Consider the following 13,078-nt stretch of genomic DNA (forward strand, 5'->3'; position numbering starts at 1 on the left):
AGCAACCTAGTCCAACTACCCATTTCTTCCACCCCATATTTCCTACCCACCACCTTTAAAAAAAATAAATATAGAACCCTCTTTTACTCCAAACCCATTTTTCAAACAAAATGGATTCATAATTTCCAAACTTCTTAATCCGGCTCCTCCTTGCTCCTAAGGCTTACATACATTCTCCCACTTCATACGATGAAATTTATACTTAATTCTTCCACTACCACAAAAAATTCTGCCTAATTTTTTCCAATCTATTCAGCAGCAACTTTGAGCATTTGAATAATGATATACAGTAAACCAGAAGGTTAGACATCGCCTGTGTTGGTTAACATTATCCTGCCACTAAGAGATAAGTGTCTACTCCTCCATTGAGACAACTTTCTTTCAAATCTCTCTATATTTTTTCCCTGCCACTTCCCAAATTTTTGTGTATGTGCAGTGTTGAGCGGTGGAATGGAGCACGTAAAGCCCCAAACACATAAACCCTCATAAGTTTAATTTTGGTGTACTAAAAACGAGCTAAAAGTAATGATTTATATTATCACTACTTTTTGCAGTGGTGGCAAAAGGTTTGGGCTTACTCATGATGAGGATTTCAGATATTAACTTGACTAAAGGCTTCTGGATAGGGAATCAGGTGATGGAGATAACTATTGAATTCAAGGATGAGACACTTCTGTTGTGCGACACATCCATCAAGCAGATAGTTAATCTAAAGGGAATAGAATACTAAGGTGCTTTGAAGTGGTATTGGGGCTTCCAGCATTGTGGCAGGAGTGGTATTGGAGGAAGATCAAGCCAAGGCCTTGGCAAGGAGATTAGTGTGCAAGTACAAGGATCTCCCATGTACATACTTGGGGATCCCTCTTGGTGGCAAGCCAAACTCCGTAGTGTTCTGGAATCTAGTCGTGGAAAGGATTGAGAAAAGGCTGGCTAGATGGAAAGGATTGTGCCTATCTTTTGGGGGATATTGCTCTCATAAAGGTTGCATTATCAAGTCTTCCCATGTACTTTATGTCTCACTTTAAGGTACCAGCGATGGTGGCATCAATCACTGGCACCTAAGATTGAGATATTACAAAGGAAATGAGGGGCAGAATGATGTGCAGAAACTGATCAGGGAGGGGGTCTAGAGATTGGGAATGTGAGAGAAAGGAATTGGGCTTTGTTGAGCAAGTGGTGGTGGAGATTTGGGGAAGAACCAGAGGCCTTATGGAGGAATGTGACTTTGGAAAAAATGGATCATCCAAGAGGGACTGGTTGTCAGGGATCAGAAATAGATAAAGAGGCTCCCTTTATGGAGTGACATACATCGGGTAAGCGTTATTAGGGGTACTTCAACATTGTGGGAAGGGAATTTGGAAAGGTGTGCCCTTCTTGTCAGTAGAGTCGATACAATCTGATTTTGGAGGGATGCTTGGTTGGAAGAAGGTACTCGTATGCATAAGGGGCCTTATGGAGGAATGCAATTTCAGAAGGGGGATAAAAAAAAAAAAAAGGATCGTCCAAGAGGGACTGGTTGTCAGGGACCAGAAATAAATAAAGAGGATCCCTTTATAGAGTGACATAAATTGGGCAAGCACTATCAGGGGCAAAACAAGGGGTACTTGAACATTGTGGGAAGGGAATTTGGAAAGGATGTACCTTTCTTGTCAGTAGAGACAATAGAATCCAATTTTGGTGGGATGCTTGGTTGGAAGAAGGTACTCATATGCATCAGGAGCTTTTTTTCATCTAGCCTTTAGATAAGGAGGCAAAGGTCAAGGACTGCTATGATGTAACAGGAGGGTATGTGGTATGGAACATTAGGATGATAAAGGATTTTATCTGAACAAACAGAAAATATCTTTCGGCTTGAGAGAAAGGGCTATTGCCCTGTGGCTTGAGAGAATGGGCTATCTGTCCAAGAGATGAAGAATCTAGGGATCACCTATTGCCCTGTGGCTTGAGAGAATGAGCTATTTCCTTTCTCCGCTGGGGGTGGCATGGTCATTCAATGCCCCCATCAGGAGCAAAGTGACAGAATGGTTGGCCGGTCCATGCAAGGGACGTAAGAAGTCTCCATGGAATGTGTTTCTTTGTGATACTATGGGAAGTGTGGAAGGAAACAACTGCGAGAATTTTCGATAATTCAGTACTGATCAATGGAAGGTTTGAAAGGAACCCTGCTCATGATCATAAATTGGTCTCTTTCAAGGCAGGAGCTCTGAGGATGGCCCAAGGCAGAACTCAGGGCCAATTGGGAATGTTTGCAATGAATTAGGGATTTAGAATTTGAGGGTCCATGATGGCCCATAACTATCTGTATCCTTCCGTTGCATTTCAGTTTTGGTACAATGTTTGAAGTGACAAGAGGGTCACTTTGTAACAGGGCCAAACCTCTTGTAATGCTTTATTGAATATTTTAATGAATCGTCAATATTCAAAAAAAAAACAAAAAAAAAGGGGGGAAAAAAAAAAGAACAAGAAGAAGAAGAAGAAAAGAAATGCTTTGAGATGACTCGAGGAAGAAAAGGCAAAACAGGAAAAAAAAAAAAAAATCATCTAAAAAATGGGGACTTTTCAATATTTATTGGAGATTATATTTTAACTAGGATGGATTAGAACATAACAGAGCGCGTTATCATCTCTATTACCAAGCAAAATAAGTGCTGCAGCACTAGCACATGCAGCTTGAACCCAGGCTTGTGAAAAGTGTCCGTCAGTACAGCGAAAATCTCTTGCACAATTGTTAGAAAGTAAGTCCTGTGGAATTGATTACAGAACTCAGAAACCTGTCAAAAGAACATTCCAAAGGGTAAGAAACTGCATAGGCCATAATATGTATGAACGGATGATGGGACAATGAAATAAACACACCTGAAAGTTCTTCAGCATCTCCAACAAAAGGTTAAGCCCGGTTTCAGCAATATTCCTTTCAGTGTGCCGAAATGCCCATATGATAGAATCCATGACAAGCTTAAGTTGCTGGTATGGATTAACAAAAGAAAATAAATAAATAAATGATATACCAAAAATGGAAAAAAGAAAAGAAAAAAGGAACTAATAATGGAGTGATTGAATATTTAGAGAAAAATACATGCATGATATGCCATGGACATATGAAAATATGCATGGGTGCAACATTGATGTAAAGCTCAACTAACCTGACTTGACAAGTGAATCAAAGCATGGAAACAATGTGTAGCAATTGCACGTAATAAAGAAAAGAATTTCAAGCGGTGCTCGGGATAATCTTCGAAATTTTTTGTTATCATCTGAAATAAAGAAAAAAGAGAGAAAAGAAACATTAGTATGAAAAAACAGTGCAACCATGTATCATGTATGCATATGCTTCAATCAGTCATGTTAGCAGTAAGTACCTCTAGCGTGCATTCAAAAACGGCTTCAAATATGCGAGGCACGTCCTCCATCATTACTCCCTTGTACCTGCAAACATCACCACCAAGATCTATCATCTGAGCCCAACCAGTGTTCGAAATATCGGTATCGCACTATGTATCGCACCCTTGGGATACAGATACGTATTGGTTATCGCATGGGATACATTGTTTGTATCGCATAATTTATCGCACTTTTTGGGAAACATGGGGAAACATTGGGAAAATGGTTGAATTTTTTAATGAAACTTTGGGGATTGTTAAAAAAAGCCCTTAATACACGCTTTTAAATCATAACATCTCAAAAAAAAAATGCACATAATAAGTTTCCTTTGTATAGGGTCCTAAGCAATGCGATGTTTAACTGAACTAATGCAACTAAAATAATATTTTATCTATCCGTCAAGATTAGATAGAGCCAAAATCAGATAGATCCATCACTCAGATGGGCCATACCACATGGAACAATGGGAATTGATGCCAACAATAGGTTAGTAATTAGGGGCCACCATGATGTGGACCTTCAATCAAAGCCGTTAATCAGGTGTAACTCACTAAATTAAAGAGAATGTACAAAATTCATCTTGATAAAAGAAACTCAGGTGGGCCTCACAGCATGAATTTATCAATTTGGAAGCAGTTTTATATTCCTCCCATTGGTGTGGCCTACAATAGTTTTTCAATTAGGTAGCTTTTGTATGTACGGATTACCGGATGAACAGTGGATTTTACATTTACAGCATGTCGGATGGAAAATAAATGACATGGTAGACCCTGAAGTGATGTCACCAAGTTCTGTAGGGCCCACCATGATGTGTGTTGTATCCACACAGTCCATCCATTTGGAAATATCATTTTAGGCCATGACAAAAAGAACGAGTCAGATCCAAAGCTCGAGTGGACCGCACCACAGAAAACAATGGAGAGAGTGACGCCCACCATTAAAAATTTCGAAGGGCCACAAAAGTTTTCGATCAAGCTGAAATTTGTTTTTTTCCCTTCTTTCATGTCTGTCTTAACTTATAAACAGGTTGGATCTCAGATAAACATCGTAGTGGACCTTAGGAAGGTTTCAACGGTAGGCGTCCCTCTCCCCACTGTTTTCTGTGGTGGGGTCCACTCCAGATTTGGATCTGACTCATTCTTTGTCTCATGCTTTAAAATGATATAGCCAAATGTATGGACGGTGTAGATACAAAACATACATCATGGTGGGCCGCAAAGAACTTGGTGCGTCACTTTGGTAGCCAGTCTGGCTACGCAACCTGTTAGTATCTTCCGCGTCCTACGGTGCGGGGAGACGGATTGGCTACTCCCCCTGACAGCGGCTCCATGGCTGGTGGTCGGTGCTCTGTGGGCCCCACCATAATGTATTTGTTTCATCCATTCCGTTCATAAATTTTTACGGATCATTTTAGGGATTGATACAAAAAATTATAGGGATATAAATCGCAGGTGGACCACACCACAGGAAAACAATAATGATTGGCTATCCACCATTAAAATCCTCCTAAGGACCACTGTACTGTTTATTTGACATCCAATCTATTGATTGGGTCCTAAAGACCCAGATGAAGGGAAAAAAATAAATATCAGGTTGATCCAAAGCTTTTATGGCTCCCAAAACGTTTTTAATGGTCAACGTTCATTCAACACTATTTCCTGTAATGTGGTCCACTTGAGTTGTGGATATGGTTCAATTTTGGGCTCAAAACCTAAAATGATAAGTAAAAACGGATGGAGGGCGTGGATAAAATCACGGTGGGTCCAACAGAGTTTACTCAATATGATAAGAGCGTTCTGAGTAACTCAGTACGCAATCCCATATAGAACGCTCGTCATTGACGGGGCACAAGCAACATCACCAAGTTATGCGGGTCCCACCATGATGTATTTTTTGTATCCACACCGTCCATACATTTGAAGAGATCATTTTATGGCATGAGCCAAAAAATGGGTCAGATCCAGAGCTCGAGTGGACCCCACCACAGAAAACAGTGGAGAGAGTGACACCCATCGTGATTTATGTATTTTATCTGATTCGTCCATCCATGATTTATGTAGGGTCCACCATGATTTATGTATTTTATCCGATCCGTCCATCCATTTTACCAAATAATTTCAAGGCTTTGCCAAAAAAATAAAGCATATACAATGTTCAAATGGGCCACACCGTAGAAAACAGTTGAATTGAACATCTACCGTTGAAAATTTCTTGAGGGCCACAGAAGTCTTGGATGAATGGATCAAGCTTATATTCGTATTTTCCCTTCATCCACGTCTGTATGATCTTATTAACGGTTTGGATGACAAATAAACATCATTGCAGGGATGAGAAAGGTTTCAACGGTGGAAATCAGTATCACCGCCGTTTCCTATGGTATGATAATATATTTTTCTAAAATTTGGGATCAACCCCTTAAATTAGATGGGAAAATGAATGGAGGCGTGGATGGACCACATACATTAAAGGTGGGCCCAAGTGAGTTTACTGAGTACGATAAGAGCGTACTGAGTAACGCACCACGCAACCGATCCGTTTTTTACCCCCATCTGCGCCCCTCTTTCACTTTCCCTCTCCTTCACGCACGCAAGGGTTCCGTCCCTTCAAATCTCGTTCCGAAAGAAAGGGTTCTTCGATCCGGCCTGATTCCTCGCCAAAATCTCCGAGAAATCCCCACAGACATGCTCCAATCAGCGAAGAAAGAGGAAAGTTAAAGAAAATGGCGAGAAAAATCATCGAAGAAAGAGAGAAAAACATACTTACCTGTCGAATGGCCCACCTCCGATCACCGCTACAGCCAGGTACTCTCCGATTTCCGTTCTTTTTTTATTCTAATTCAAATTTTTTTAATTATCCATAACCCGATCGGATTTTGAGTGCGTTTGTCGATGTCTAACAATAATGGAAGAGGAAATCGCGCAATATCGACGACATATCGTGCGATATTGACGATATATTGGCCGATATCTGGATTTTGAGTTTTTTGTATCTTCTGAGGGTTATCGCGAGGGTTTAGTCTCGCAGAGGTGCGATAACGATAATATCGGCCGATATATTGGCCGGTAGTATCGATATTTCGAACACTGAGCCTAACTAAGTATCAGGATTCAAGACATCACTAGTTTCATTATGGTGGGAAACAGTAACTGCTAGGAATCTAAGAGTAGAAAGATCTGGCAAAAATGCATTTATGTACAAGAAAATATGAAGCTTAATGGAAGAATCCAAAGGACTAAAAACTCAATCTTGTCTGTGTACTCAAGTGCACCAAAAGAAACTTGGCATGGGTACATGGTTGGTCCAATGTGACATGGTTGAGCCAATCTAATTTTTCGGCTGAGTAATAATAATAATAATATTAGAAAGTAAGGAAAAAAAAATCATTACTTAGTTTCACAATGATTAAGCAATTAACTCTTAAATTACCAATAAAAAAAGTTAACATGATTGTACCCCATTTGAGGATGATTGGCGGTAGTGTTATGACCAGGTTAAAACAAGGGCAAGTGTACCACATTAACCACTTTATTTTCTTCTTTTTTATGAGCTGATATTTTTACTCAAATAGGAAATAAACAAAAGTAGCAGCAAAGTTCCAACGATGAGCGACCCTATCTACTTTCATTGAGAGTTAGCAGCTTCATTAGCTTCCTCCATGACAAAAAGATGCATCTGAAGCAGATGCAATTATCCAGATTTGGTAGTAAATAACAGTCTCCAAGGTTATTTGTCCAGGAGGGAAACCCATTTGACTGCACTAACTGCATCTGCGACCATAATTGAAGCATTCAGAATAAAGGAGAGGGAGATGGCCTTGGTTGATATATGCGAAAGTTGGCAACTCAAAAGACAGACGACCTTCTACACAGCAATACACACCACAGATATAACTTCATATCATTTTACATACAATAAAAAATGAAGAGGAACAATAACCATGATATATGGCTAAACTTACTTGTTTATAATTGTGGCAAAGAGTGACAAAACTTCAGACTCCCTGGCATCAGGTAAATTTCTAGCATAGTCCCCGAGAACAGGGTCCATCATTGGTGGCACAAACTGTTTTCCAATTTGCGGTTGATCTTCAGCCTTGTCCACAAATGTTTCAATTAGCTTGAGAGTCTCCCGCTTAACCGATCTGTTTAGACATAAATCTTATTTAGTACTGCCAGAATAATACATTTATCATTCCTTAAAAGGATGTATGCACATTATAGAAGCGTAAAGATTGTGTATGCACAGTGTGCACCGAGAATTGATGCACAATATCTCTCACAGAGTCACAATCAAATATTAGTGGGCGGGAATCTCGGCATAGGCGTCTGAAAATTTGAATTTTGAAATGCTTTCTAGTTTCCATCCATCCTTCAATGGTGGAAGATAACGTGTAGAATTCTCAGTGCTCACTGTGCACATTGAAGTTGTCCCAGAAAAAAAATAATTCCCAAACATTGATCTTACCGCAGAAGTTTTACATATGATGTTTTAGAGCCAAAGGGCCCTCCTTCTGCTAATTTCTTTGATATAAGCTCGCTGTACATTCTGTTTCAAGCATTAGTCATGAAAATATGCGCGTTATTAGTATTTCTCAAAAACAAATATACACATTATTAAGAACTAGAGCATCTACAAACCCATGGAACCAAACAAGTGTCATAAGATTCTCTTCACACCAATAACATACCTGTACACATTAAGCATGTCCAGAAAGATCAATGATATTTGTGATAAGAAGTACGTTCCAAGCGCACTGGCTACGCTGGTGTTAGTCTGCCAAGTAGAGACACTTCATTTTACTCATGTATGATAATCACAAGTCACAAGGTATAAGATACAATAGCCATACACATGACAATAAAAGGCAATAAAATTGCTAGATCCGCAACAGTGCAACCAACCAAAAGTTATTTTGCAGCAATAAAGCAACTAGTAAGAAAGGAACTATAACAGCTTGATTTATAGGAACTGGTGGGTATGACAAATGCAACACGTGGAGGGAGAGGGTGTGGGCTACACGCATACACACAGCGAGATAGTCGGTGTGGGCTACACGCATACACACAGCAAGAAAGTCGGTGTGGGCTACACACACATAAAAGAAGCGCGGGCTAGACACAGTTGTGTGCAGGCTACTCGCATCAAAATTTATAATAACAGAAATGCCCTATCCTCGCTAAAATTGGCACTGCCTATCGGAAAGAGCAGGTAAAATAGGAATCATTGGTTGACAAGCACGCGGAGACCAAAAAAAAAAACTATCTACCTTTCCTTTTAAAAATCCATTCCCATGTCCTTTTAAAATCCAAAGTTTTTTAATGCTCCTGAAACTGTGGGTAAAATTGTCCCTAGCCACTTGCATTATATATACCAGACATTGATCAACTACGCGCACAAAGGGCGCCAAATCTCCTAGAGAAAATTGCAGTTGGTACTTATAGGTCGTGGTTTTCAAAAAGGGTACCATATCGACTGATACGACTATATGATATATGTATCGGCATGATATGATACACAATAAGGATCTGTATTGGCCCATGTCAAAACATGTGCGACTGTATTGGGCGGGGGGAGAGGGGAAATCAACCTTATAACCCCAATACCTGCAAGCCATTTTTTCAAGGGCCAAAAATAAATAAATAAAAATAAAAAATCAAGCCAGTTTTGGGCCATTGATTTCTTTTTACCTTTTTTTTTTTTTTTTTTCAAAATCAGTTTGGGGGAATGGTAGATCTATATTTGAACATAGATTTACCATCTATGTGCTGATTGTATTGAATTTTAATTATGTGCGCAACTGTTGGATCTCCCTCCCTCCCGATATTTAACCATGTTTTTCCCTCATAAAAAAATGTCCAATACGGTCTAACATAGGCCAACATGGGGCCGATAACAATATGCGAGCTGTATCATATAGGTTTTTAGCTAGGCCGATATGCTCACCGATACTGATATTCAGAGCCATGTTATAGGTGCTATGAACCAAAATCAAGCACATAATGCACACCAAAATTGAACACCAGCCAAAATACCCCACTTCAAGGACAGTTGTCTTGCTCACATCCAGCACATGGATATCAAATTTCCATCAACAATATTTGAATAAAATGGCAGATTATATTCTTCACTGTTCTTTGGGTGGTGTGGGCCGAGAGAAATAACTGGTGCTTTAGAAGTCTGAGTGGTTCCTCTGCTGCTTGTTCTCTAGAGTTCTAGTCCTGTTTAGAGATTGGGCGCCTTAAGAGCTTCTGTTTTGTCTGGGGGAGGGTCTCTGTATTTTTTGTTTTTTTTTGTTTTTGTTTTTTTCTTTTCTCCCTTTTTCCTTCTCTTTGTTTCGCTTTTTTCTTTTTCCTCATCTTTTTCTTATCTTCCTTGCAGTTTCGCCTTTTTGGCCATCTTTCAAACAAACAAAAAAAAAAAGAATAAAATGAGAAAGTGTCATGTGTAACCATGCTTAATACCTGCAATATGTTGAGCACGGTTTTGATCACATCTGGATTTGTTAGAAAATCAACATTTTGGCGTGCCTGTCCAATAATTTCAATCCATTTCTGCAGCACAATAAAAAGCGATAAGCAGCTAGCCATTAGGAAGCATGGTACTAACGATGTTAGTGGAAAAAATTGAAAAGAAAAATGTTTAAGCAGATGGATTTTTAAGAAGCGGAAAAACCCTGTCACTTGATGTGGACACTAAACAGAATGGTACCTGATTTGGAAGTTCCATCAGCCTCTGGAGGTACTCATCCCTCTTCTGAGGATCAGATTCGGCTTGGATCATATGACCCACCTGGAAACATGTAAGTCAAATAACTGTGTTTCTACTTAAATGCTTAGTATACATAGACACACACAGACACGCGCGCGCGTGGGGGTGCACGTGCTTGTGTCCAGCTTCTTGGAGACTTGGAGCAAATATCAGTATATATGACTTAAGTTGCATACCGATTCATAAAATGTATGGATCTGGTGAGGCTCAAGATCAGCAATCGTTACTGGAAGGCCAGATAGAAGTTCAGACACAAATGGTTCATTTTCCCCTAACTGCAAAACCAGGCTACTGACAGTAAATATTCCCATCGGAACAAAATGAATCAGGAAATAAAACACGTGTATTTTCTGAAATATAGAGGTAATGTTCAAATGCTCAAATATTGATTACACGTGAGAGTGGATAAAAATTAATTTATTGCCACTGCATTTCAAAATCAATTAACAAAACTGCAGTGTTGATATCAAAATACACTAATTCAAATTGCAATTTGCAACAATTTTTTAATTGCTCTTGGATACAAAATTTTCATGGCTACTCTTATTGATTATCATCAGAAACCTTTCCTTCCACAGCTACCTTTATAAACAATAATTCATTTGGCAGGGATTTAGCATGCATCTGATAGCATCTCTTATTTCACCTTCTGGAGCATATTCATTATATCACTTCAACTCTCCCCTGCCATTTTAGAACTAAACAAAGTTCCTTCTAGCGGGCATAAACAATTGCTATCAATAGTAAGCTGGGGAACAGCCTAGAAGTAGGAGCAGTTGATAGCCTACTAATGGGCTGTCAGTGGACTGGTTTCAAACAACAACCAGCTGCACAGATCATGGAAAGAAATTGCACTAAATATGGGCTACAATTATGAGTTAGACCTGAATTGATTACAATAAGGGCTTTCGACCATGGCCACATCAACATCACTAAAGAGTGATGAGGATGCCCAGAAAGATCTTTGGGTAACAAGAAGTCATGTATGATCAGCATATCAACATGATAATGATCAAAGACGAGTTAGCTTGGCAAACAAGTTAACAACATCTTCAACAACAAAAAGCAACACATATGCCTGCACAACAAGATGTAAATACAAACTGATTCATCAGTCTTTGAAACCCCGTTTGCTTAGTCATGACTTGAAAAATCCAAGAAATTGGGTTATATGATTATGAGTCGGTAACTGATCACAACAGGTCATGAAGTAGAAGCTATCTAGTTCTATTGCTTTCAGACTTTCCACCCCTAAGTTTCCGACTTTTTCATGTTTTCCCAGTTTTAAGTGATGACTCATCCACTCGCAAGGACAACGGTATAGGAATTGCATTCACTTAGCACATTGCTTCTTAGTGCCCTTATGATCATTCTTAATCCTTTTTAGCAGCAAATTGCACTCACGGGTAAGTCAAATTTATATTGAGGATCTTGATATAAAAAGCTGAAGTCCTTTGAAAGGTCTCTAGAAAGCAAAGGAACCACATAAGGCTACATCATTGTGGCATTGTCCACTATTTCAGGTCAGCTACGTCACATATTCAAAGAAAGAGATCTGTTCACACTATAATGGCAGTAGCAAGGTAATATACATCTAAGCATTCTCATGGAGTAACTGCATACAAATGCTGCACCACTGACTCAAAAATGGAAGAGAGAAACAATACCCTAGCCACAAATTAGCACCAAATGATTAAAATGAGCCATTATTAAACATAGTATTCAATCTCGAAGTAATAGACAAACAAACATTACCTGTACGATCACAAATTTACGCTTGCACTTCTGAACAATTTTCAAGAATGTATCACAGGCCATATCCTGAAAAGGCCACAAAATGTGTTTTAGCATGTAATAATGGGGATGGGGCGCGTGCGTGCATGTGTGTGCATGTGTGTGTGTGTGTGTGTGTGTGTGTGTACATATATCTGAAAAGGCCACAAAATGTGTTTTAACATGTAATAATGGAGCATAAAATATATAAAACTGCATCGAAACCAGGATAAGACAGCACCTGGCACAAGAATGATGCAAAAAATCATAAAGCAAAACCAAAATAGCTAGTGTGGCATTTCTGAAACACAGGAATGACTGCAACTGGTGAAGGTAAGAAAGCAAAAAAATGGTTACTAGATGAAGTGCTAAAATATTCATCTGACTCAACTCAATCAAGTATACTCAGTTTTGCTTGGGAGATGGGTTTGCGTAACTCACAAGGATGGATACAAGTAGATCTTATTCAATAAATATATATAAAGCCAAAGTTACATATCAATGTCTCTTGCAACTTAACCATTGGCCTGATAGAGTGCATCTTGAGATTTATCAACAATGATAACTAAGCTTCCCTTGACGAAAGGTTATAGGGAGCTAATCAGCCTTAACTTCAAGATTAACTACAACTCAGGTAATGTTGCAAGGGAAGGTAGGAAAGGAAGAAGGGGCAGATTGCTTCCCAAATGAAGATTCTATGTTGGAATGTCGGTAGGTTGGGCTCTAGGGAGAAGAGGCTGAGGTCAGAAATCTATGCCATGAGTTTGGGGCTCAGTTGATATCCTTCTATGAGACCAGGCTCCAAGCCATTGATCAAGCTATGATCGATTCGCTTCGGGGAGTCAGATCTATGGAGTGGGCTTCCCTTGACGATGAGGGATCTACAGGGGGAATAGTGGTGGCTTGGGACTCAAATGTTTGGACTAGGGTAGATGCGTGGTGGGGTGCCTTTTTAGTCTCTACAGTGCTCGCGGATGCTACTGCTAAGCTTCTACGGATGTTCACAGCGGTGTATGACCCAAACCAAGCAGAGAGGAGGTCAGACTTTTGGGCTGAATCAGAGATTGCTCACAATAGGTTCGATGACCCGCCATATGTTGGTGGTTACTTCACGAAAAATCAATTGGAGGAAAGTCACCATGTAGCATGAAGAAAT

General features: G+C 39.5%; 1 protein-coding gene across 1 annotated transcript in view; it reads right to left on the reverse strand.

The window, feature by feature from the left end:
- The window catches only part of LOC131240000 (protein EXPORTIN 1A), a 52,031-nt gene that overhangs the window by 3,794 nt on the left and 35,159 nt on the right, over positions 1–13,078 (reverse strand). Inside the window, exons 19-29 of the mRNA XM_058237987.1 lie at positions 11,905–11,970; positions 10,326–10,424; positions 10,090–10,170; positions 9,843–9,932; positions 8,069–8,154; positions 7,846–7,926; positions 7,340–7,522; positions 3,360–3,426; positions 3,144–3,254; positions 2,857–2,964; positions 2,634–2,771 (exon numbers count right to left, since the gene is read on the reverse strand). Coding sequence (XP_058093970.1) covers positions 2,634–2,771; positions 2,857–2,964; positions 3,144–3,254; positions 3,360–3,426; positions 7,340–7,522; positions 7,846–7,926; positions 8,069–8,154; positions 9,843–9,932; positions 10,090–10,170; positions 10,326–10,424; positions 11,905–11,970 — 1,110 coding nt within the window. The remainder of the gene's footprint in view (positions 1–2,633; positions 2,772–2,856; positions 2,965–3,143; positions 3,255–3,359; positions 3,427–7,339; positions 7,523–7,845; positions 7,927–8,068; positions 8,155–9,842; positions 9,933–10,089; positions 10,171–10,325; positions 10,425–11,904; positions 11,971–13,078) is intronic.

The sequence above is a fragment of the Magnolia sinica genome, chromosome 1 (assembly GCF_029962835.1).
Source record: "Magnolia sinica isolate HGM2019 chromosome 1, MsV1, whole genome shotgun sequence".
In the NCBI taxonomy this organism is placed as follows: domain Eukaryota; kingdom Viridiplantae; phylum Streptophyta; class Magnoliopsida; order Magnoliales; family Magnoliaceae; genus Magnolia; species Magnolia sinica.